Source organism: Phacochoerus africanus, chromosome 7, assembly GCF_016906955.1.
Source record: "Phacochoerus africanus isolate WHEZ1 chromosome 7, ROS_Pafr_v1, whole genome shotgun sequence".
Lineage (NCBI taxonomy): Eukaryota > Metazoa > Chordata > Mammalia > Artiodactyla > Suidae > Phacochoerus > Phacochoerus africanus.
The window spans coordinates 105283496-105310253 of record NC_062550.1 but is presented as its reverse complement, the minus strand read 5'-3'; the positions used below and the strand labels follow the sequence as shown (position 1 = coordinate 105310253).

The following is a 26758-nucleotide window of genomic DNA, read 5'->3' as shown; positions in this document are numbered from 1 at the left end:
TATGATGTGTGAGAATAAAATAGAGTTTCTAAATACGAAAATCAGAGGAGCAGATAATTGTCATTAGATCAACTTATAGAATCAGAAGTAATTCAGAATAAGAATTTTTATATCAAAGAAATGATGGACCCACTAATCTAAAAGCGTTATTAAGTATCTGCTTTCAGTCAAGGCAGTTGGCATAAACTGAGAAGCAAACTGCCATAAATCTAGGATTACGCTTGAGAAAAATACAATTGCTCAGAAGAACCCTATCGTAATTATTTGACTGTAGCAGTAAAGAGACTGCTTAGCTAAATACTCAAAAGAAGGACAGCCAGTTTCTTGGCCAGATATTCCAGGGGGAATGAGTTTTTGGGAACTTGTGATAATACTATAGTTTTAACAGGTATAACTCAAAAGAGCTAAAATTTAATATTTACTGAAGAAGTCAAAAGGTGTTCTAGGATTAAATAAAGCTTTAGTTAAAGCAGCTCATGGTGACACCAGTTATGGTATGGTAACTATTTTGAAATTCTGCAGACAGACTGATTGTAGAGAATTTCATTTTAAAGCAAATAAAATTATGACCATTTGAACATGGGTTCTAATTGAATTCAAGAAGCCCTTAGTTCTAGAATATAGGAAGTAATAAGATAATTCAGTCAGAGTCTCCTGATATTCAAACTGTACCAGCAAAATCCATATATTTCTGCTACTAAGAATCACACTATTGCTTTTCTTTGGGAGAGTTTTAGAGAAACATTATTATTAATAGCATGGATTTTTAAAGAATTTTCTAGTTTGTGACTTTAAAAGATTCAAATTTTGACCACCTGAAGCCAAATCCAAAGATTAGCCAAACTGACAATAAGACAGAAACACTCCTGGGGTTTAAAAATCCCTGTGGGGATTTAAAATCAGTCCTGGGTTAAGGATCCGGCGTTGCCGTGAGCTGTGGTGTAGGTTACAGACGCGGCTCGGATCCCGTGTTGCTGTGGCTCTGGCGTAGGCCGGTGGCTGTGGCTCCGATTCGACCCCTAGCCTGGGAACCTCCATATGCCACGGGAAGCGGCACTAGAAAAGGCAAAAAGACAAAAAAAAATAAAATAAAATCAGTCCTTAAGCCCCTACAAACCAAATAATGTCAGACAAGCAGCAGCAACAACAACAAAACAAAAATAAGTTCAAAGGCACAGACATGACAACTAAAGACAACGTGCAATCCCGGAGTGAACCCTTAACTTGAAAAATCAAATGGCTAGAAAGCTAACCGTGAAAAATCTGAGTAGGGCTTGTGTGTCAGTGAACATAAATAACGGTAGCGCATTAAGGGTACATTTTCTAAGTATGATGACTTCAGTGTAGGAATGAAGGATAATGCTTTTGTACTTAAGAGATAACATACTTAAGCATCTAGGAATAAAGTGTTACAGTGAGAGCAGTCAATTCTTAAATGGTTCGGTTAAAAAAAAAAAAAAGCGTGTGTGCATGCGTGCATGTGCATGTATGTATGTGTGACACACAGAGAGGGAAAAGAATTTGCTCGTGAAAACAGCCAAAGACTGGTGGGGAGAAGCCTTTAAAAAGAGATCAGCAGGAATCAAAACCAAAAGCAAGCCCTTAATCTTTACTTTGCCTTAAAAGAAGTGTAAGTTCTGAAACAGGAGAGAAAAGGAAAGTCTTTAAAACTATCAACACACTAGCTGGAAAGCACTGTCTGGAAAAGAAAAGGAAACAGGAAGGACGAAGAACGAACGGAGAACAGAATAAGGGGGAAGAGGAGGAAAGGAAACTAACACTCCGGCAGCACTGAGCCCCTGGCCAGGTTCCTTCAAGGAAACAACAATAACTCCTTTTCTCGCTCTGTCATTGCTCTCGCTTTGGACCTTTTTCCGGGGAAATGGATAAGGAAGATGCTAACTCACTCAAGGTCACAAAAACTAACCAGATGGGGTCAAGAGCTGATGTCTGGTTTGTTCTGATACACCTGCTGCTTTGTAAATGAATGAGAAAATCTAGGTTCCAGTTCTCTCAGTGACTTGCAGCACATTTCATGCTTACCTCACCCACATGTGAAATCATCAAAATGTACCTTTACTCAACAGAAATAGAGGATATAAACCTGTCTGTCAAAAGTTCAATGGAAATATAAAACTATTATAATAATTAGTTTTCACATGAAAAATCCTATCTTTCTACTATCTATTTTTGCTAATGATCAACTTTAAAATCAATTGCAAAAAGTACTTTTAAAAAAGAATGTAATAGATTCAGAGGAAATTCAGTAAAATAAAAGCAAGAAAAATATACTCTTATCATAGAAGCTTAAACAAATGTAGAACTATCTTAATGCTTTCACCCAAATGGTACTTACACAGCATATGTTGATTTTTAGCAAACATAATTCTGGCTTACCTTTTTAATAGGTGATGTAGGTGTTGCCTGAGCAGACGACAGAGTAGGTGTTGTAACAGCTACAGGAGCTGCTTGTGTACTAGAAGTATTGGCATTAGTTACAGGAGCCATGGGTTTTGTCTTATCTTTAAAAAAAAGAAAAAAGAAAAAAAAAAAGAAATGAAGTCATAATTTTGTATGAATTCAGTTTCAAAGGTATTGAAAATAGTATTTTATATTGTATTTTTCTTTAAGGTTTTGTTACTTCAGTCTTTTCCCATCATTATCCCTTTTAACAAGAGAAGTGAATTTTTCAAGGACTTTCTAAGAAATACCTCAGTATTTATGATATAAATAAGAGTATGACGCACAATGAAGCTTTCAAGAATAAAAAGCACAAGCAAACTGTTGCTTGTGTATTTTTAGAACTACGGATATTAAAAACATGGAAATTAATATTTAAAACTTGAACACAATGTGACAAAATATGCAAGAGCTAGTATAGTAAATAACTTACACTGCTTACTTAAACCTTACAGATCCCCTTTATTCTAGGAAATCTAAAAGTGCCTTTTTTTGGTCAATAACCACTTATATTCCTACCAAACAGTATGCTTAAATGTCACAAAGAGATTCTGTCCCCGCTGTAAAAAGTCTAAAGTTAAATCAAAGTGATTACCCCGGAAAAAGGTCCAAAGCGAGAGCAATGACAGAGCGAGAAAAGGAGTTATTGTTGTCGGTGTTCCTTGAAGGAACCTGGCCAGGGGCTCAGTGCTGCCGGAGTGTTAGTTTCCTTTCCTCCTCTTCCCCCTTATTCTGTTCTCCGTTCGTTCTTCGTCCTTCCTGTTTCCTTTTCTTTTCCAGACAGTGCTTTCCAGCTAGTGTGTTGATAGTTTTAAAGACTTTCCTTTTCTCTCCTGTTTCAGAACTTACACTTCTTTTAAGGCAAAGTAAAGATTAAGGGCTTGCTTTTGGTTTTGATTCCTGCTGATCTCTTTTTAAAGGCTTCTCCCCACCAGTCTTTGGCTGTTTTCACGAGCATAATATCAACTGAATTAGGTTAAACCTCTTTTCACAGTGTACCAAGACAACTTCCAGCTAGTAATCACTCACTTAGAAAAGGATTTTTGGAAGATTAGAAAAATAAGTATGATGATAAAAAATTCAAAGACTGTATTTGAACATGGAAATCAAACTGGCTTTTAGTAAAGCAGTCATATATAAATTTAAATCTTTAACTTATAAATGGGCTTGAAAAGTTCACCACTTTTTAAATGGTCAAATGCCATTTTTATCTAGTGTTAATACTTTCCTTTGGTTTCAAAAATGGGAAAGGAAAATGGGAAAGGACAGGTGTCTTTCTATACTTTCAGGAGGAAGCATACTGCTTTTAAAGCCCTATGAGATACCCATTTTCATTATACTACCCTTCTCCCTTCTTCTTTTTGTTTTTGCTTTTTTTGGGGAAGATTACTACTGATTTTTATTTTTTCCATTATAGCTATTTTACAGTGTGCTGTCAATTTTCTACTGTACAGCAAGGTGAATCAGTTACACATACATGTATGCATTTTTTTTTTCTCACATTATCATGCTCCTTGGAAAACAGACTTGTCATTGCCAAGGGAGTGGGATGGACTGGGAATCTGGAGTTCATAGATGCAAACTACTGCCTTTGGAATGGATAAGCAATGAGATCCTGCTGTATAGCACTGGGAACTATGTCTAGTCCCCTCTCCCTTCTTTAGGTCAGTTTTCCAAAGCAATCCTTCTCTTTAAGTTATCATTACTGTATGCTGTTATACTTGATAAGTAGACAACATTAACATATTCTTTTTTTTTTTTTGTCTTTTTTAGGGCCACACCCTGGACACATGGTGGTTCCCAGGCTCGGGCTGAATTGGAGCTGCAGCTGCTGCACCTGTGCCATAGCCAAGGCAACACGGGATCCGAGCTGCAAGGCAGCGCTGGATCTTTAACCCACAGAGCAAGGCCAGGGATCGAACCTGCGTCCTCATGGGTGCTGGTCAGATTCATTCCCGCTGAGCCTCGATGGGAACTCCATTAACATAGTCTTATCTTTAGGGCAAGGACAAACTTCCAACCAACAGTTCTGAATTTGTAATGATTCATTCAGTTCTATTTGTGACTAAGAAAATATTCATAAGATGTTAACAGGATGGAAACATAATTTCAAACTATACCAAAGGAAAGGCCAAACTGGCACATTTAAAAATCACTATAATCATAGCTTTTCTTTCTTTCTTTTTGGCTGTGCCCATAGCATGAGAAGTTCCAGAGCCAGGGACTGAACCTGTGCCACAGCAGTGACAATGCCAGATCCTTAACCCACAGAGTCACCAGGGAACTCCAACCATAGCTTTTCAAACAAACTGAATGAGCAAAACTCAGTCTAATAAACTTTATTCTCATTGCTAAATCCTTCTTTTCATTCAACAGAAGCCAAGCCTATTCAACACGGTTAAGCAGAAATCATGTACACTCTAAGCAAACGGCCCTCCTGGAAAACAATCATCTAACTGGGAAGAGTGATTTAAGGAATATTTATTAAGCGTCTGATACCTGAAGTACTGGCCTAAGCACTGGGGTTTATCAGTCAATAGGAAGAGCAAAGTACTGAATAAAGCTTACAGTCTGGTGGGAGAAACAAACAATAAACTAAAGTTCAACATGTCTTTTCATTTTATTTTCTCCATGTTCAAAAATTTGTTTTATATTAGTGAAATCTATACATGAATATATATGCACCTATGCAAACATTTATGCTTGATTTAAGAATAATAATGAAACAAACCCCAGATGTCCACCATCAAACTTAAGTAAACATTATCAATATTACCAAAGTCCTTTTTATTCCTTTGATTTCAATGAAGAATGAAAACTTGGAGTCCAAAAGGGAAAAAAAAAAGAACAAAACTCTTTCCCTTGGAGTTCCTGTTGTGGCACAGCGGAAACAAATCTGACTAGGAACCATGAGGTTTCGGGTTCGATCCCTGGCCTCGCTCAGTGGGTTAAGGATCCAGCGTTGCCGTGAGCTGTAGCACAGCTGTACAGAAGATCGCAGATGTGGCTTGGATCTGGCGTGGCTGTGGCTGTGGCTGTGGCTGAGGCCAGAAGCTGTAGCTTTGGTTGGACCCCTAGAGCCTGGGAATCTCCATATGCCACAGCTGTAGCCCTAAAAAGCAAAAACAAACAAACGAACAAACAAAAAAACCACTCTGCTTCCCTTTTCTCACTACCTCTAAAGTTTATAGCTGTCCCACGGCATATGGAGTTCCCAGGCCACAGCTACGCCAGGCCAGGGACTGAATGTGCATTCCTGCCACTGCAGAGGCACTGACCATCCCACTGAGCCACAGTGGGAACTCTGGAAATTAAACTTCCAGTTGAGTTCCTATTTTCACCCGATTTATAAGAAGGAACACTGATAAAAAATGGTTTGGTAAGTAATTTATGAAACTAAATTTTATATTAGTTACATAATATAAAATAGTTTCCCAAAGAAATACCCTTACAAAAAAATGTACAGTTTAGAAATTGTCCAATCAAGTGGTAGCTCCAGAGGGAAATGGCTGCTTTTCTCAAGTTTTTGCCAAATAATGTATGTAAAGCCTTGCTGATTTTAAGAGTGAGAGAGAAAGACCCACACAGAATAAGGTGTGATAAAGCCTTGCTGATATTGAGAGTGAGAGAAGGACCCACACAGCACTGACATGGATTCATTCTTGACAAAGAGTCAAATTTTCCTGGCACAAGTGGCTACTAGCAACAGGAAGAACAAAATTACCAGGTACAATGGTTCCGAGGAACACTGAAAGTTAGCTCACTGAGACAGGGAGCAGAGTGCTTTCTACACTTCGAGCTCCAAACCGGGAATTAATACAATACAACTGGATGGTAATTAGTTCTTTTCATATTTATCGTACTGAAGAGAAGAGAGGAAAGAACTATTCACTTCACCTGGTCCAGGTCTTCTCATTCTGCAAGTGAGGAAGTTCCAACCAAAGAGTCAGGCGACTTGCTAGTTAGCTGCAAGACCGGCCTAAATCTCAAGTCTTTTTTGTGGTTAATAGCTCCCTAGTGCCAAATGCTGAACAGTGATTTGTACAGAAAGGACCAATTAAGAAAAAAATCAGAAAACGAAACCTCAGAAGTCTCTGTGAGGTAGCTAAACCTCTAGACAGGAGTTGGAAGTTCTGGGTGCTAACCCTGGCTCTCAGGCGCACGCCTGCAAAGAGCCTGATTTGTAATGACATTTTACTATGGAATGGGGGCTGAGGCATGTCTCCGAGAGGAGATTAACTACCTAAAATTAACTCTAAATACTTGCAAAACCATCCGAGTCAACTTCAGTTTCAATGATACCATTTCATTTTTCAAATGAACTTAAACTTAACTGAAGTGCTATTAGGTAAGCATGTACATTCACTGCATTTAAACTTTATTTTTATACAATTACTACATGAAAGTTAACATTTAAACATGGTATCCATATAAAGCAAGTATTATTATCCTGATTTTATAGAGAAATCTGAGATTAACTCATCCACATCTACAATTACATGCATGAGTCAATCAGTCCATGTTCTTTTTTTTTTTTTTCCTTTTTTCTTTTCTTTTTAGGGCTGCACCTGTGGCATATGGAAGTTCCCAGCCTAGGGGGTGAGTCAAGGCCGCAGCTGAGGCTTGTGCTACAGCCACGGGAGCACGGATCCAAGCCACATCTGTGACCTATGCTGCAGCTTACAGCAACACTGGGTCCTTAACCCACGTGAGGCCAGGGATTGAACCAGCATCCTCAGAGAGACAATGTCAGGTCCTTAACTTGCTGAGCCACAAGGGGAAAGCCAATCAGCCCATGTTCTTAAATACTAAATGTGCTAATTCTCATATAATTCACTTTTATAATTAGAATATTTCAATTAGCATGTTACACAAACGAATTACAATATTCCAGACTACTCGCTGCTCTAGCTTCCGATTTAACTCATATTACTGTCTCATTGAGGCAAAAGCTATGTGGCTTACCTGACCAGCAATGTGACAGCAATAAATAAAGAACTGATTCCTGAAGGGACTGGAACCTAGCCGTTTACATACTGCAAAAACGCTTGTGTATCACCCAAGGTGCTCTACCTGGAGGATTTTAGTGCGCGCCAAGAAATCCACTAACATCCGCCGACAGTAAAGCGAGCTGCATCTGCTTAGTAATATCCTATTTTTAATAGGAAACAGGATTACGTACATCCCCTGACATGCTTATGTAGTGAACTTTAGCTTCTCACATTTTCTAAGAGAAACCATTTTGCTGAGTGAGTGAAAATAAACGGATGCACAACTGCCGCTGTTGAGTCTGGGGGAGATACGGGGACCCCGAGTAACTCCAGGGCTCCAGGGTGCTCACCAGGGGCCTCCAGACGGATGGTGGTAATGGCGACAGTTTCTCACTGATAAAACTCTCCATGGAAAAGAAATACTTTCCCAATAAATTTATATTAAAATGCCAGGCTACACGACTCAAGAACGGCAATACTGGAATCTCACATTCTTTGGAAGTTTTGAGTGATTAATTGGTACAGAATAAAAGCAATTCGGTAAACAAAATCTATAAAAACATGTAAGCCAGAGGGAAAAAAAATGCAGAAACCATATATTTGATAATAAAAAGGAAAATAAAATATATAGTTACAACGACTGTGTAAAGCAACTGGGCATCATCTTTGAAAATTGAAAATGCAATTCAAAAATCCAATTTTTAAGTTATATGCTAGAGAATCTCTTGCACATATACCCAGGGAGGCAATTATAAAATGACTGTTGCAGCATTATTTACAACCAAACATTGAGAATGAGGTAAATTTTTATCCAAAGGAACATCAATGTATTTAATGAACACTATACAGCAACTAAAGGGATAAGCTACATATATAAAGATATAGATATGAACAAACCTTAACTTTTAAGTAAAAAAAAGTTGCACAACTCCTAGAGTATAAAATAAAAACACAAACCTTATAATTACTATACATTACTATATTACTTTTTTTTTTTTTAATGGCCAGACTTGCAGCATGTTGAAGTTCCTGGGCCAGGGACTGAACCTGAACCACTGCTGTGAAGTATGATGCACCTGTGGCAACATGTGATCCTTTAACCCACTGCACTGGGCCAGGGATTGAACCCACACCTCCACAGTGACATGAGCTGCTACAGTCAGATTCTGAACTCATTGAGCCACAGTGGGGACTCCTATCATACATTACTTCTGAAAGTAAGGTAAGAATATAAAAATGGACAAAAAGGAGTTCCCTTGTGGTGCACACCACAAGGGAACAAGGATCCAGTTCTGTCACTGCAGTGGCCTGCGTCGCTGCGCTGGAGTGACGTGAATTTGATCCCAGGCCTGGGAACGTCCACTTGCTGCAAGTGCAGCCAAAAAAAAAAAAAGAAGAAGAGAGAGACTGGACTATAAGATTAAGAAAAAACTCATGACAGTGATTTGGGAAGAAAGGACAGAGAAACAGACTAGGGCGAATGGTTAAAGAAGACAACTATAATGTTTTAATTTTATCGAAAGAAAAATTTCAATTTCCTCATACCTCTACAGGAAAACTTCTGACTCAGCCCAACTTTCTAAAACTTTTGTATTACTTAGGAAATATCTGAAATGCTATTGGAGTCAGTTTCCTGTACTTTCAGGTCTCAGAAAGCAGAAAGAGCATTCCTCAATTGCTCGGAACCCATTTACACCCTATCTGCACCATCCCAAGGCCTCGCTGAGTCCTCTTCACCTTCTTTCAACCTAAACATACAGGTCAGGAAAATGCAGTGGTGATCAGGAGCCTCCACGTAATTAGAGAACAATGAAATGACAACTACACTTAGATCTAACACCTCCCAAAGGACACCTTATGGCTCGGCTCGGCAGCTATTAGCAGCAACGGATCAGTCCAAAAAGTTTCAAAATTAAAGCGTGACCTCACCTTACTTTACATTTAATCAAAGTTCTCTGAAAATCCCTTTATCCTTCAAAATTTACCTGTTTCAGCTTCTGATTCTGAATCATCTTCCTCATCTTCTTCACTAGAGCAACTAGATTCATCTTTCTTTCCTTCTTCTTCATCATCAACTTTTTCTTGTTCCAGAGATTCAATACGGGATGCATTTTTCTCAGGTTCAATAATCAATGTCTCTTTGCTGTGAAGGGAAAAAAAGTCCTCAAATGATTATAAACACAAAAAGTCAAAATACACTTTAAACACATTAATTTTTCCAGATCCGCAAAATCTAATAATCCTATCTGTGGTTTTCAGGCCAACTCATTTATAACAATAACAAAGCCTGTTTTATTATTTTACTTACTTTTTAAAGGTTTTCTGTGACTGATTATTGTCCATATTGGCTGTTGATTCAATTAGTGGAGATTTCTTCTCCCGTTTCTCACTATGGAGCTTCATAAAAGTTACGCAAAGAAAAATAAGAATATTATTAAAATAATACTAATGAGGAAAATACAGAATTCAAAGTAACAGCAAAGTCACTCTGCAAACACCAAATGAAAATGAACCCCCCCCCCCCAAAAAAAAAAAACTACTAAATTAACTTACAGACTAAATTTTACCTAAAAAGAAAAGGGCTTGGATAAAGAATAAAAAGAACCAGTCAGTTAAAAGATCCACAAAGGACTAAGCTGGGAGGTTTTTAGATTCCTTCAACTTTAGATTATTGGAAAAATCAAAGTCTATTGACCAATTAGGATGTCAGATGACATTTTACCTAAAAATCTGTTTCTTGGAGTTCCCGCTACGGCACAGTGGGTTACGAATCCAACTGCAGCATCTGGGGTAGCTGCAGAGGTGGGGGTTCAATCCATGGCCCAGCACAGGAGGTTAAAACTGCAGCCTACGCCACAGCTGTGGCTCTGATGTGATCCCTGGCAAGGGGACGTCCATATCCTGCAGGTGCGGCCATAAAATTAATAAGAAAAAAAAAATCTGTCTCCTAGCTACGCAATTCCGTGCTTATTGAGGGTCTGCTGTTTTGGAGATCTGAGATTTCAGAGTCTCTCTCCACTTTCTAAGCAAACTTTCTTGTGAAATTGTAACATTTTATCACTGAGAACATATACATTATAGAAATATTCATCTTGGGAAGGCGAGGCTGGAGAAACGGGGATAAGCAACACAGAAGGCTAAAATAAACACCCTCACTACCTCTTTATTTTCTTTCACTGTCACTGAGTTTGACTGCTAGGAATAACTTAAACAGTACAGAACATCGCAAGAATACTTTTTTGACAGTCTGAAATTCAAAGCTTTGAGAGAATTCGCTAATACAGACAATTTTTAGACAGTTATCAAACATACCAGATTTTGCTTCTTTTGTAACTCTTCCAAATATCCTAAAATGTCTTCATCTGCGACATCAAAGGCTGTCTGGCCCTACGCAGGAAATAGGAGGGTTGGTAATGATTTAAAAAAAAATCAAATCACATCAATTATAAAATGCCTTTGATAATTCTGTATGAGTATAAGTAAGTCTGATAACACTGTTTGACTGCAGGTATGAAACATGATACTTATGACCTAAAGATGTATGAGAAATCCGTGTGAGAGCAGCAGCTGACAGATCTGCCTTTATGTTTTTAGCTTAGCTTGACTGAGCTGTGATGCAAGTCACCGTTTCAAGTACACTGTTCACTGGTTTTTAGTATATTCAGCTTTATAACCACCACGATCCTTTTTAGAACTTTTCATCATCCCCCCAAAAAAGGACACACCCATTAGCAATCCCTCCCCAGCTTCCCCATTCTCCCCTCCCAGAGTCTGATCTACTCTGACTACGGACTGGGCTACTCTAGACACTTCACATACATGGAATCAGACAATATACAGTCCTACAACACATAGGCTTCTTTCACTCTGCACATTGTTTTCAGGGTTCTTCCATGTTCAGCATGTGTCACTACTTCATATTTTTTTATTGCTGAATAACATTCAATTTCACGCTGCACCACATTTTGTTAATCTATTCATCAGCTGATGGACATTTGCTTTTGCTTTCTGCTTTTTGGTAAATAATGAATAATACTGCTATGAACATTTGTGTACCCGTTTTTGTGTGGACATCTCTTAATTTTCTTGGGTATACAGCTATGAGTGGAATTACCGGGTCATGTGGTAATTCCAAGTTTAACCTTGAGGCCTTCTTTCTTTTTTACCTCCAGAAAAATTAAATTCTTAGTAGGGTAATAAAATAAACATATTTCTAAACTGCTTAAAAGTTCAGCCAGCCACAGATATGACTTAGTTTCAAAAAATTAGTCCAGATGAACTGTCAGTTTGTTTTCATTTATTTATTTTTCATTTTAGGGCTGCGCCTGCACCACAGGAGCTTTCCAGGCTGGGGGTCCAGTCAGAGCTGTAGCTGCCAGGCTACACCACAACCACAGCAATGCGGGATCAAGCTGCACCTGTGATCTACACCACAGCTCACAGCAACACCGGATGCTTTAACCCACTGAATAAAGGCTGAGTTCAAACCTGCATCCTCATGGTTACGAGCCAGGTTCATTACCACTGAGCTACAGTGGGGATTCCAACTTATTTTTATTCATAGTGGAAAAGAAAATTTCAAAGAGCTGTTGACCAAACATAGTAAGGATTTTTCCTGCGGCCAGCTTAGTCCTTATAATAACCCCACTGGGTACAAGTTTCCAGAATGTCAAAAAGCTTTTTATTTAGAATACACTCTACCTTAATGTCTGTCAGTGTATGATTCTTCTTCAGAAAAAACAAAAAAACCCTCAACTTCTTTCAACTAGAAAAACATATCATTCTGAACGGATATTCAAATTTTTTCACAACAGAGTTCCACATCCACAAAAAGTCAGATAGGTGGATAACAATGCCTTCTGAAAGCACGCAAATTCTTTCTTGAGGAGTTCCCGTCGTGGCGCAATGGTTAACGAATCCGACTAGGAACCACGAGGTTGCGGGTTCGGTCCCCGCCCTTGCTCAGTGGGTTAACGATCCGGCATTGCCGTGAGCTGTGGTGTAGGTTGCAGACGCGGCTCGGATCCCGCGTTGCTGTGGTTCTGGCGTAGGCCGGTGGCTACAGCTCCGATTCAACCCCTAGCCTGGGAACCTCCATATGCCTCGGGAGCGGCCCAAGAAATAGCAACAACAACAACTAAAAAAAAAAAAAAAAAAATTCTTTCTTGAAAAACACACAAAACTACAACCCTCAATTTATACCAACACTAGGATGGTGGCATCTACTTGAAAGGAGTTAAAATTCTCAACACTAAAAAAATAAGTATAAGCTACCCAGTATGTGAGCCAATTTTTCCACTTTCCGTTTATAAAGTCAAGTCTATGGAACATATCTCAAAAGTACATAAAATATCACTTTTTATCAAGATAGGGAAATGTGTGTATTTAAAATTTACAAGATCCAAAACCACTTGTATACCTGCCTTTTCTTGTTACAAAGTCTTCCCAGTAGAAAGCCTTCCCTACTCAGTCCGAAAAAAAAATTTTAGCCTTTTTCCCCCAACTGAGCAGTACATGTTAAGAACTAAATTCCTGGGCGTTCCCGGCGTGGCCCGTGGTGGCTCGTGGCTCGTGGCTCGGCAGTGATGAACCCGACCAGTAGCCGTGCGGAGGCAGGTTGGATCCCTGGCCTCGTTCAGTGGGTTGAGGATCCGGCATTGCTGTGAGCTGTGGTACAGGTTGCAGATGAGGCTCGGATCTGGCATTGATGTGGCTGTGGCTCAGGCCAGCAGTTGCAGCTCCGATTTGACCCCTACCCTGGGAACGTCCATGTGCCGCAGGTGCAGCCCAAAAAAGACAAAAAAACAAAAACCAAAACCCAAAAAAGTAAATTTAGGAGCCATTTACTCCTAAATTCCTGAGGAGTAAGTGGCTCTGAAACAAAACAATTGGCTCAAAACTCAAAGGTGCCCTTTGGATCAGTAACACATGCTAACCCCTGTTATGCTCTATTATACTCTCTTTGACAATTAGTTCTGCAATGTTACCCAGGCTACACACTTCTAAGCAAATTGTGTTCCAGAACATGTGCAAGTAACCCACTGACTTCTTTTTAAATATTAAAGCATTAACTATTCTCATAAATGAAATGTCATACTTTGAAACATTTGTTGAATTATAATGAAGAATTTAGCAGCAGGTAAACACAAAAGGATTATTTTCGGTAATCAAGAAAACTTCCCCTCTAAGAATAGGAAATTGGATGACCTTGCTAACCTTTCTTTTCACTTTTTTCCCTTGATAAATGAATCTATTTTGCAAACAGCAGCTGATAGAGAATAAAAACTGGAATAAAATGTAGGCTACATACAGAGGAAAGTTTCTAATTTCAAAAAAGCACACCCATCAACTTAACTCAGTGACTTACCCATGTTCTTTAAACATCTATAGCATAGTTATGAAGCTAAGCACTGTCCAGTTAGAAACACTGTCTAACTCTTTACGACAAGGCAACTATGCTTCACTAAACGGGGTACAAACACAGCAGGGCATATAATCAGAGTCACTCAAAGCAGCCAAGAAACAACGGAGAAGGACACAATGCTAAGATACAAGCAAATAAGAACTCTTACTGACAAGAAAACTATCTTCAGAAAATACTGCCAGAGCCGCCCTAGAGCCACGGTTCACACCTAACTTCATAGCCTCCCCCTTCCTCCCTTATTCTAACCGAACCGCTTCTGCAGGTACGATCTCGCTTCATCTTCGGGACAACCAGGCAAGGAATCAGGATAAACACCAGTATTATGTTTATACCATACAGACGAGGAAGCCCAGGCTCTGAGTATTGCGGTCTCTGCCCAGCTCCTGCAGGTAATGAATGAAAAGTGGGAAGAGGATCCAGGCCCTGACTGTCTACATATAAAACAAGAATAACCTCAGGCAGAATCAGGAGAAAAACAACAAAAAAAACCCCAAAGCTTGTGCCCATGAACAGCAGAAGCAGTTTTGTTATTCAACTATCCAGCTAAAAAGTGGTCTATTAATCACTGCAGTCCTGCCTTCAGAGAAAATTCCAAATGGAAAAATACCTTAATATTTTTAAAGGGACAATATTTGCGTATACTCTGGTAAAACAATACTTTAATAAATTAGAGAAGTAAAATAAAAAGCCTCCAATATAAAATCTGAATCACATAATTTATAATAATGAATTAAGATTATAGCAAATGTTTTAGTTTGAAAACAAGTTAAAGAAATAAGATAAAAATCACTAAATGTTTGTTTTTAGAACATTTTCTCCACTCATGAAGAAAGACTGTCAAGGTTTTTATATGACTTGTTGTATTTTCTAGCATACACTTCTATTCATCTAAACTATCTGAAAGTGCCTTAACTGTATTTCTTTGACATTTTAAAAAGAAATTTAGTAAAAATATTTAACCTTTAAGTAACTGGAGAAGGTATCAAATGACAAGATAAATTCATATAGGCAGGCTTAAAAAGTAAAACTAATTTGTCTAAATTGAACATGAAGCAGGACATATTATTTTAAAATGTAGCCAATGACAACTGAGACAGTCTTAACTCAGAGACGGTCTAACTCACATAAGCAAATTATGAAATTAAAAGTTTTATAAAAATATCTTCCATTACCATAGAATATAGTTCTCAAACCCCAGTCCCCCCAAATACCTCTCCTCCCAAACAAACCAACAAACAAAAAACCCCTTGTATTTGTGTTTATTTATGGAACAAGGGCCTTTTAAAATGCTATAGGAGTTCCTGTCATGGTTTGGCAGAAAACACATCTGACTTGCATCAATGAGGACATAGGTTCGATCCCTGGCCTCACTCAGTGGGTTAAGGATCCAGTGTTGCCATAAGCTTGGCTTGGACCTGGCGTTGCTGTGGTGTAGGCCAGCGGCTTCAGCTCTGATTCTAGGCCTAGCCTGGGAACCTCCAAATGCCACAGGTGCTCTCCTAAAAAGACAAAAGACAAAATAAAATAAAATTCTATACACATTACACAACTTCTCACTATTAAAAGATGTCTTTAAAATCATGACTTCCAAGGCCAGGGACTGAACCCCCATCACAGCAGCAGTACCCAGAGCCATAAGGCAACTTCAAGAAAAACAATATTCCCATAAAAATTTTAAAATCATGTCTTTACAAACTTCTGAGTTAATATCTGGGGAAAAACAAAAAAGAAATAAAAAACTAAAAAACTTTTTCAGTGGAACTTAGCTGATTAAAAAGAAACATTTATTAGGGCTTAATGGGAATCACCTGACTTCTCTGATCATATTCCTGAACCTGAAAAACTCAGATAACTTCATCTATGAGACTGCTAAAAAGAAAACAGTAGATACTATATGTGAAAACAAGTACAAAACGATACGGTAAGGCACAAGTCTTTTAAGACGATATAAACATGCAGTGAAATAACAAAATGAGGGGATAACATTAAAATTTAGGGCAATACAGGGAATTGCTACTATAGTAATATAGAAACAAAAGGAGAGCAGAATAATTTTATATGTAGTCTATTAAAGCACAATTATGATAAATGGCATAGGAATCAGATAATTAGAGCAGATGAAAGATTAACTTTTTCTCATTCATACTATGTATTCTGTATATTCCATTAGCATAACATAGTATATTTAATTTAGGAAGTGATATAAATGTGTGGGAAACCACTCCAATTAACAAGCTTCTCTCAGAGTTCCCAGTTCCCATCGTGGCACAGCAGAAACAAATGTGACCAGGAACCATGGGGCTGCAAGTTCGATCCCTGGCCTCGCTCAGTGGGTTAAGGATCTGGCATTGCTGTGAGCTGTGGTGTAGATTGCAGACTTGGCTCAGATTCTATGTTGCTGTGGCTGTGGTGTATGCCACTGGCAACAGCTCCGATTGGACCCCTAGCCTGGGAACCTCCATATGCTGCGAGTGTGGCCCTAAAAAGACCAAAAAAAAAAAAAGCTCTCTTCTGGTCCTTATTTGGAAGCCACTAACACTGAATAAACTAATCAACACTGCCCAGCCCTTGTCAGCAGACAAGCAGTCTTTAGGGGGCAATTTGAGAAGAGAGGAATGCAGAACAAAGATCAGAAGTTAACAAGCATGCACTAATTTCTTTAGAAAAATTCGAACTTCTGGGAGTGTTTCTACATGTAAGGAGAGGAATGATGAATTAAGCTAAAAGTAGCTGGACTTTTACATAAAATTAAACAGTTATCAACATGTATCTTCTAATAATGATTACAAATAGAATAGTGTCCTAATAAAAAAACTGACAGAAAACAAATTATCAAAAGCTTTGATTAAAAATTTAGATCGAAGACTTTTGTACTTACATATAAGAGCAAACCTATACTTACAAATGGATCATTCGCAAACATTTTTTATCTTGACTTCCTGAGTATTTTCACAACTTCCTATGATTTTCTTGCCTGTGTATTTCTTACATAAAATAGATTTGTAAATACATACATTAAATACTCCAGAAAGAGCCAAGGAATTGAGAGAGCTTCTTTCTCTTTTTATGTCAGCAACTAGGACATGAACCTACACTGCCACCCTCAAACTCCAACCACACCCCGACGGGCAAATCTCAAGTATGTATCATATCTGCTCTCCTTTTCCAGATTCCCTTCTCCAGAGAACCAGCAGCAACATCCACAGTAATCGGATGGCCTCATTTCAATGAAGATGAGATCATTTCAGGAACCCCTGCTAAGTAATCTCTACTATCATAAGAAATGCAACATGTAAGGTATCTCTATGGACTTTAAAAGTACTTAAGCTCACTAGAGGAGACATGCCTTGAGCTCTGCAACTTTTGGTAGACAGCTCTCTCATCTACCAACATGGAGTGGGAGGGATCTAGGGAATACTGGTGATACTAGCACCTGAGAGATGGTACGTGCAAACAGAGAAGAAAAACCTAATCTAACAAGGAATTTGACAACCTGAATCTAGTCACGATTTTGTGAAAACCACTTTTACGACATTCACTCGCTGCTTCCCTCGACCTAACTGGGCGATATTAGTAAGTAATTTACCTCTCTAAACAGTTTTCCCATCTCCAAAATGAGGAGACTAAGCGCTGCATCTCGGGGACCTTACTTGGCATAAAACTTGATGGTTTTTACTATTCTCACAGGCTCCAAGACTGCACTATCCATGGCGCCTAAAAAACCACTACAAGCAAGCAAACAAGACTATCAGCTAAAAGGAAACACTTGAACATGGGTTTCAACTCAATAAATAGGAGGGAGAAAACATTCGCACCAATGCAACATTTTCTCAATGTATGAATTTCCAAGACTCAACAGAAGCACCCAAATCACTACACGTGGTCATATGACTACTCAAAGAGGAAAACTTTTTTTCTTTGCCAAACAAGGACAAACCACCTCAGAAGTAGATGAAAAGACCTAAAATGAATGATACAGTGTTGTCCTGTAGTTAATAAAACTTAAGACAATTATATAATTTATATTCTCATAACATCTTTAGACTAAAACTTTATTTCTAAAAGTTAAAATGTTTAAATACACTTAAAAGGCCTACCACTTTGTTGACCATCTCCATGTCACACAGATTGTCCACTAAAATCCGACAGGCTTCTTCTTTACCCCAGTGAGCTGCAGCATGAAGAGGTGTCCAGCCATCATAATCTTTAATATTAACATCATAGCCTGCCTGTATTAAAAGTCTAAAGAAATTATAGTGAATTAGATAATCGTTAAAATCTAGGAATAAGTCATCATCATCAAAAGCTTTATCTCATGCAAGTTAAGAAAAATCTGCAATGTATTTCTTTTCGTAGTTCAAAAATCCATCCTCCCCTCAAGGAATTAACTTAGGCAAAAGAAAATAATTCTCAGAAAACAATGACATAGAGGAGCTTGAGTTACTGCCTTAATAATGCATTCAGTTAATTAATTCCTAATAATATGAGTCTTATGGTTTGGTATGATACTAATTAACTCTTGTTAATATGTCTCCACTGAAACTTTCATAGCCAAGGTCACAATTTTTAAAAGCAACTGGATCAATCTGTATGTTAAAGTGATTTCTTGTAGCGAGTGTCTTCAGGTGTTGGTATGATATATTATCTCAGGCTGATTGTATTCTAAAAATATACCATAGGTCAAACAAACTTATTCGTACTGTCTTTGCTTCTTTGCAGTTAAGGAACTGGTCTGTGAAAGCCTTCGTGAACCTTCATGAGCTACCACTGGAAATTTTCACAGGGAAATGATAATCTGACTGTTAGGAACAAAGCAACGCAAAAGAAATATTCCAAGGGGTGGAATCTACTTTTCTGCAGCAGTAGAAAGCAGATATTCTCATCACAAAGCTAGAAAACAGGAATACATTTGAATACAATGCAAAGAGCTACAGGAACGTTAGTATGCGCTTCTAGTTGTACACGGCCATCGATCTTTATTGTATTGAGAAATGAAGCTGACAGAGTAAAGAAGGGTCTACAAGTGGCACACAGCACAGCCCCACACACAAAGGAGAACACTGAATACTTTACAACTCAAGTCTGATTAACCTTTACCTTACTTTCCAAGATGCTGACCTTGAGAAGGGGCTTCTTTTACCTACAGGAGGTGGTAGTGATAGCTAATACTTAACCATTTACTTATGTTTCAAGAACTGATCCCTTGCTTCCTAACAATGCCTAAAGAAAATGTTCGAATTCTGGCTCCATCTGAAGAACTTGTTTAAAAAAAAACAGATTCCCCGGTGCCACCCAAGTCTCACTAAATTAAACAGTTTTGGGAGATGGTTCCCATCAATCAGCATTTCAGGAAGTTCTTCATATGATCTCATTTCACAGCTTGTCACCTGCTTGCAGACCTATATTTAAGAGCCACTGATCTGAAAAACAAGCTAACAGATATAATTCCAGAGATTTCAGCTAAAAAAAAATAAATAAGGTTGGGAGTTTCCGTTATGGCTTGGCAGTAAGGAACCCAACTTGAGGAGGCAGGTTTGATCCCCGATCTGGCATTGACATGAGGTGAGGTATGAGTCACAGATGCAACTCGGATCCTGCTTTGCTGTGGCTGCAGTGTATGCTGGCAGCTGTAGCTCCGATTCAACCCCTAGCCTGAGAACTTCCATATGCTGCAGGTGCAGCCCTTAAAAAAAAAAAAAAAAGGGTCATTAAAGTTTACATCGTCAAATACTTTATTAACTGAAGAGAATACTGGAATCTAAGTTAATAAAATATACCATTAGGAAATATGAACCATGATAATGTTAAAATCCCGAGTGATATAAAAGTATAAGTACTTGGGAATCTGTGTGAAGAGAAAGGTAGACACATTCCCCCCCCCACAAACATAAGGCTCTCCTATGCAAGGATACTAAAAAAAAAGACAGTATTTATTGTACTCAAGGAACTTCTAATGGAAAAAAAAGTCAAGTAAAACAACAATCAATCCTCAAGATAGGTTTTATGATGAAGCTATAATAGGAGTACAGAGCTGAAAAGCATAAAGATCAACTGCAAGGGGCTGTGTGTGTTTAGGGGGAGAGGCTAAGTGGGGAGAATGCTACATTTGAAATCAATCTCTTCCAATTATTTCTGATTTAATATCTTCTTTCCTAAGTAATACCTTCAACAGTTTCAAAAATAAAAAAGAGGAGTTCTCGTTGTGGTGCAGTGGAAACGAAACTGACTAGTATCCATGAGGATGAGAGTTCAATCCCTGACCTCTCCCAGTGGGTCAGGGATCCAGTGTTGCTGTGAGCTGTGGTGTAGGTTGCAGATGTGGTTCGGATCCTGTGTTGCTGTGGCTGTGGCATAGGGTGGCAGCTGTAGCTCCGACTCGACCCCTAGCTTGGGAACCTCCATACGTCACCAAAAAAAAAAAAAAAAAAAGAATTAAGTGACTGATCAGTTACAGAATAACGGCTGATCATCAGCCAGTTTCCCCTCCCGACAGATAACCATACTACTGCTTTAGATCAGATCCTTATAAAGATGTCTTTATGCAGAAATAAGCAAATACAATTTAAATTTTTGAAAGATAAACACTAATGAGGCACAGATCTGTTTTTGGTTTGACACTTAATAACCCATCCTAGTCCTTTTCCCATATCTATATGTAGTGTTTTAATCACTACAGAATATTCCAATGAAAGGATGTATTATAATTTATTCAACCATTCTCCTACTATAGACAAAACTGCTTCTCAGCACATTACTTATTTCCTGTGTGAGGGAGAATATCTGAAAAAAAAAAAATTCCTAGAGGTTGTGCTGCTAAGCCAAAGAATAACTGTTAATTTTGATAAAATTTGCTGGATAGTCATTTGTACTTCCACCAACCGGTAAGAGTGCCTTTCCTCAACCGTGCCAACCATATGACGAACATTTTGATCTTTGCCAATATGATAAATGGAAAATTATAATTCATTGTAGCTTTATCTGCAATAGTTATGAATGAGGCTGAGGTTATTTCCCCCCCCCCATAGGTTTAATTTAAGAGCCTTGAATAGAGTTAAAGGATCAGAAGGAATTTGCCAAGCTGAAGAGACAGTGAATGAAGACATCTAGACAGAAATAAGAATAGGCATTAAAGAGTTCCCGTCGTGGCTCAGTGGTTAACAAACCCAACTAGGAAAAATGAGGTTGCGGGTTCGATCCCTGGCCTCGCTCAGTGGGTTAAGGATCCAGTGCTGCTGTGAGCTGTGGTGTAGGTCACAGACGCTGCTTGGATCTCGCATTGCTGTGGCTCTGGTGAAGGCCGGCAGCTACAGCTCTCATTAGACCCCTAGCCTGGGAACCTCCATATGCCGCAGGAGCAACCCTAAAATATACAAAAAAAAAAAAAAAAAGAAAAAAAAAGAATAGGCATTAAGACATCAAGCCAAAACTTCAAGCTAATATATAGAGCTGGAATAATGCATGCCTGAGGAGCAATGGTAGCAGCTTAGGTTGAGAGAGGAACCAATGAATGGCCAGATGACTAATGGTCTTAGGTGCTAAGCTGAGAAGTTTAAACTTCATTCCAATCCCTGCTGAGAATTTTAACAAAGGATTTTACGCGTCTGGAACTGAACTACAAAACTGCTTGAAAGCAGTTTAGAAATCTATTTTATAGTGCAATCTAGTACTCATATATACATTTACAGAAATAAGAATTTTAAGAAACAATGTTTACCTTTACCATATGCAAAACTGATATTTTTAATTCTTTTTTTTTTTAATGCTATTGGCAACTAGGTTCATTTCATAACCCACTTAATGGTATACAAGGAAACTAATTAAAAGTTAACTGTGCTATTCTAGAAGCAGGCTTAAGTTATTGAAGTGATAGGGATTAAAACAGGAGGAGACTTGGAATAACTGACCCACTTACAACTTCTTCACTGTTTTTACTGAGGAGAGGGAATAAGGAGAACAGATTGATGTTAGAAGCTCAAATGGAACAAAGGCAGCATAAAGGGTGCTATAGATTCTGCTGAGAGTCAGTCAGTCTTGTTTTCACATACATATAACAAAAGTTATGAACTGAATTATTTTTTCCCTGTAATTGTCAACACTTTTGCATTGCATAAATAAAAACCAAAACACAAATTTATTGTGACATAAAGGAGCTTTGTTCCAAGGACATTTACTTTCATAAGCTGTTTCAAAACGTTTGCAGGTATCTTAAGAAAAGGAAAAATGACATAAAGAAAACAAACCAGAGCAAAAAAACAACTGTGAGAAGCAACACTTACTTTAAAACTTCAGTATAGCCTTTAGCAGCTGCGACGTGAAGTGCTGTGCCTCCAGATTTCGCGTGCCGGACGTCGTTTATGTGGCCGCTATTCAGCCACTGTCTTGCATCTCTAAGCATTATTCGCTCTTCTTCCTTTCGAGCTGCTTCTATATCAACCCCTGATAAAATTAAAATAATTTTTATTTTTTTCTTTATAGAAAATGTTTTTCTTCAGAAATATTTCAAGTTTAAATGGAAATAAAAGTGAAATTATATATATACATTTTTTTTTTTTGGTCTTTTTGCTATTTCTTGGGCCGCTTCCGTGGCATATGGAGGATCCCAGGCTGGGGGTTGAATCGGAGCTGTAGCCACCGGCCTACACCAGGGCCACAGCAACGCGGGATCCGAGCCGCGTCTGCGACCCACACCACAGCTCACGGCAACGCAGGATCATCAACCCACTGAGCAAGGGCAGGGACTGAACCCGCCACCTCATGGTTCCTAGTTGGGTTCGTTAACCACTGCGCCACAACGGGAACTCCCAGAAATTATATTTTTGAAAAATGGGCTGCTTGGAACAAACTGTTATATAAAGAAACCTGGGAATACTGTAGATATTTTATTAGCATTCTCTACTAACTACCAAATTTCTACCCTACAATATTACTTTGGTTTTCTTTCACCTTTTCATTCCTTTGGTTTTTAAAAATTTGAATATCCCCCAAAGTATAATCATGCTTTGGTCTTAAAAAAAGTTTTTCTTTTTTTTAAAACAATCCTATAGATGTAACTAAGTCTCAAATGTCTATGCATTGCTGATTAGTTCTATGAACTCTAGCCTCGTAGATACAAATGTTCACTGAATACCTCAACCTGGAGATACTGTCTTCACCCCAAATTTAAAAGACCTTAAAATGGATATTTTTCTACCAAACCTTCCTTCCTTTTTCAACACAGCACATTACTGACATCATTAGTATCAATTTGATAATTTCAATTTTTTTTTTTTTGGTCTTTTTAGGGCCACGTCCACGGCATCTGGAGGTTCCCAGGCTAGGGGTTGAATGAGAGCTGTAGCCACTGGCCTAAACCACAGCCACAGCAACGTCAGATCCAAGCAGTGTCTACAGCCTACACCACAGCTCATGGCAACACTGGATCCTTAACCCACTGAATAAGGCCACGGACTGAACCTGCGTCCTCATGGATGCTAGTCAGATTCATTTCTGCTAAGCCTTGACGGGAACTCCAATTTCAATAAGTTATACAGCTGTTAATTCATTTAAAACCATTAAGGACGGTGTTAGGTTGAGGTGTTAAGAGTCAGAATCCAAAAAAGAACAGGACCTCCAAAGAACTCAATCTCCTAGGAAAAAAAATTAAAATAGAAAAGATAATCCCGAAATTCCTGAGTGATCTCATGTTATCGTATGGCTTCAAATGCTCGCTAATTACTAAACAGCACATACAACATGTATTTATACTCCAGAAGAAAACAAGTTTACTAAAAAGCTGAAGATACTGCTTTTTCGCCCAGAGGTCCCACTGTCTGGATGGATACCTGATCCCAAGTAGAAGGGATCAGAAAATGTTTACTACATGAATGATGAACGCATAGATAAATGAATAAAAAATAATTACAGAGGCACAATTCCTCGCTGAGAGCTCCCCTATAATTCATATCCATGTACTCAACTGTTCAGGGTTTTTTGTTGTTGCTGTTTTTTGCTTTTTCGGGCCACACCTGTGGCATACGGAAGTTCCCGGACTAGGGATCAAATTGGAGCTGTAGCTGCTGGCCTAGCCATAGCCACAGCCACGCCTGATCCTTAATCCACCTATAACTGTAAAGTTTCTAAACAATGAAAACAACAGATACTAAAACTAAATTGGGTGGGAAGTAATTAAGTGATTAGATTATTTAACCTGTGTCACTACTTGAAAATTAGTGTTAGCTTGAAATGTAGCCAATTTTCTTAGGCAGGAAAAAAAAATATTCTCTTAAGAATAAAAATTTGGTTAACTAAGAGATGCAAACTTTGCTAAATAAAGAAAAGTGCATTAAAACATAAATCAGAAATACTTACATCTCCTAGTCAATCATTACTACTTCTGAAGGCAATTTACTTAAGCATGGCTAGTTGTTAATCAAATATCTTAGAATAAGAAATAAGAGCTGAAAGAATGATTAAAGTATTTAAAAATATTAAGTAACAACTTTCACACCAGGACAAATAATTTGAGAAATTTTATCATTACTAGTGATATATTCAGGCTACTAGTTTTTTTTTTTTTTTGCTTTTTAGGGCTGCGCCCTCAGCATATGGAGGTTCCCAGGATAGGGGATGAATTGGAGCTGCAGCTGCAGGCCTACACCAGCAAAGCCACAGCAACGCGGGAACTGAGCGGAGTCCCCAACCCATACCACAGTTCACAGCAACGCTGGATCCCCAACCCACCGAGCAAGGCCAGGGATCAAACTCGCAACCCCATAGTCCCTGGTCAGATTTGCCTCCACTGCATCATGACGAGAACTCCTAGGCTACTCTTTATAATTATTAAAATCTATTTGAGATGCCCCTATCTTTTGTTTCTTTGGAATACAGTTATATGAGTTCATGTATTCACATCATATGAATAAAATGAACTCATGAAACATTTCCGAAGAGACATTCCTAATAAAATGCAGTATGGTATAGTAATGAAGAGTGTGGACTCAAGGTTTCTGTCACACAGTTTGGAACTCAGACTACTGCACCACCTCCTATCTGTAAGACCTTGGGCACATCACTGAGCCTTGATTTCTCATCTGTAAAATGGGATAACAGGTAGTATTAACCTCTGAGAATTGCTGTGAGGATGAAATGAGACAATCCATGCAAAGCTCTATGCTCAACACCTGGTATATAACCAGCACTGAATAAGGGTTAGCTGTTATTTTTAACATCAGCTCTTCACCCTTCGTTTTCAGGGCCACCTTATACACTATTTTCCGGAAAATTCTGCCTCATCTATTATTCTTCCAAATTTACATTTTCCATCCTGAAATCGCCTACGTTCCAACAGTGCACCCAACACCGTCATCTAGATGTGCTTCTGCCACAACAAACTCAATACATCTGCAAACAAACTCACGCACTTGCTACATGTGTTCCTGCGCTGTCCCCACATCATCGTCCGTGAGCTCATCGGAGCATCGCCTCTTAAGGTGGAAAACGTCAGGAGGCAAACGAGCGGGCTTCAACTCTTTCTTCATCTTCATCTCCACAGCCACGTCGTCACCAAGCCGCTTCAGTTTTACCTTCAGGTTTTCTTACAACAGCCCTGGCTCTTTGCTCTTTTCCATCTTAAATGTCCTTCTCCTCTTTCGCCTGGATTAACTGAGCCTTCTTCAAAGGAAAGCGTGGACCCGCATCCGAATTCATCCTGCATCCGAATTCATCCTCTAGACGGCCATCGTCAGCTGCATCACACAAACCGCCTCCGATCGGGTGTCTCCTGGTTGGGACTCTCTGCCTCATCCGCCTACCGCTTACGACGCAGGTGTCCGCCATCTGGCTCCAGCCTCATCTCTTCAGGCCTCAGCCTGTACTAAGTGCATCTTGACTTTCTTAGTCCATTCCGGTTCTAGTGAGTTCTCCACGTTAGCTACGTCTCCACTCCCTTTCTTTGCACAGGTTCGTCCTCCTGTCCCACCTGCCTTCTCCGTCCACCACCTCCCTTCTCTGTCCAGCAAAGTCCCGCTCAAATGTCACCATTCTCGACCCCTTCCTGACAACTGCAGTTAGTCCCAGTGTTTTTGGGTCTCCCCCCTCACTCTGTTCCTGTCTGTATTTCAGTACACAGCACACTGCATTCTGAAGTTCTACCTACAATAGCCGTCATTTCTACTACACTGTGAAATCCTCAAGAACAAAGATTGGCTTCTTTTTTTCTTTTTTAAATACCCAGGACTCAGAACACATGCTGACACACTAATCAGTATTCAATGAATCATTACAACTAAAATCAGCATTATTAACAGTTCCCTAATAAACAAGGAAACCAAATCCAACAAGTTTTCAGTATATCTTCAGGCCTTTTCCATAACTGGAGTTCATAATAATTGCCAATATTAAACAGTACTGTTGCTATCTCTCTGGGTTCTCATCAGGGCAAGGTGGGCAGCTGAGTCTTTCCAGGTTGTGATGCTTTCTATCCAACCTTCCAGTTTCCTCAAGGCCTGAAGATCCCATTACCCCCAAATTGCCTGCCTAGAACATAGCTGTTAAAAGCTCTTCTGTGTATTTATTCAAGCTCCAGTTTATGACTACTTTTCTCATGTGCGTTTTCCTAATCCCAAGGAATAAAAATGTCTTTTCAAGAGACTGACTCAGCTTCTATTTCTTTGCTTTTATTTCCAGATGAACCACACTTGGGCAGGAACTAACCCATTAACAATATCCTAAACCTTTCCTTTATTTTTTAGCCTTAGTAAAACACATTTCTCTTCTAATAATACTCATTCAATCGCTACCTAGACATAACTTAATACAGTGAAAAATCACACAAAAATTTATTTATATACAGATTTTTTAAACTGTAACTTAATACAGTGAAAAAAAAATCACACAAAAATTTATA

The 26758-nt window shown here is 38.8% G+C and overlaps 1 protein-coding gene across 6 annotated transcripts in view; it reads right to left on the bottom strand.

Annotated features, from left to right (window-relative positions):
* The window catches only part of PPP1R12A (protein phosphatase 1 regulatory subunit 12A), a 150358-nt gene that overhangs the window by 47721 nt on the left and 75879 nt on the right, over nucleotides 1–26758 (bottom strand). For all 6 annotated transcript variants that reach the window (XM_047788363.1, XM_047788366.1, XM_047788365.1 and 3 more), the window contains exons 4-9: nucleotides 22152–22311; nucleotides 17973–18117; nucleotides 10764–10838; nucleotides 9760–9848; nucleotides 9437–9594; nucleotides 2398–2522 (exon numbers count right to left, since the gene is read on the bottom strand). In XM_047788363.1, coding sequence (XP_047644319.1) covers nucleotides 2398–2522; nucleotides 9437–9594; nucleotides 9760–9848; nucleotides 10764–10838; nucleotides 17973–18117; nucleotides 22152–22311 — 752 coding nt within the window. The remainder of the gene's footprint in view (nucleotides 1–2397; nucleotides 2523–9436; nucleotides 9595–9759; nucleotides 9849–10763; nucleotides 10839–17972; nucleotides 18118–22151; nucleotides 22312–26758) is intronic.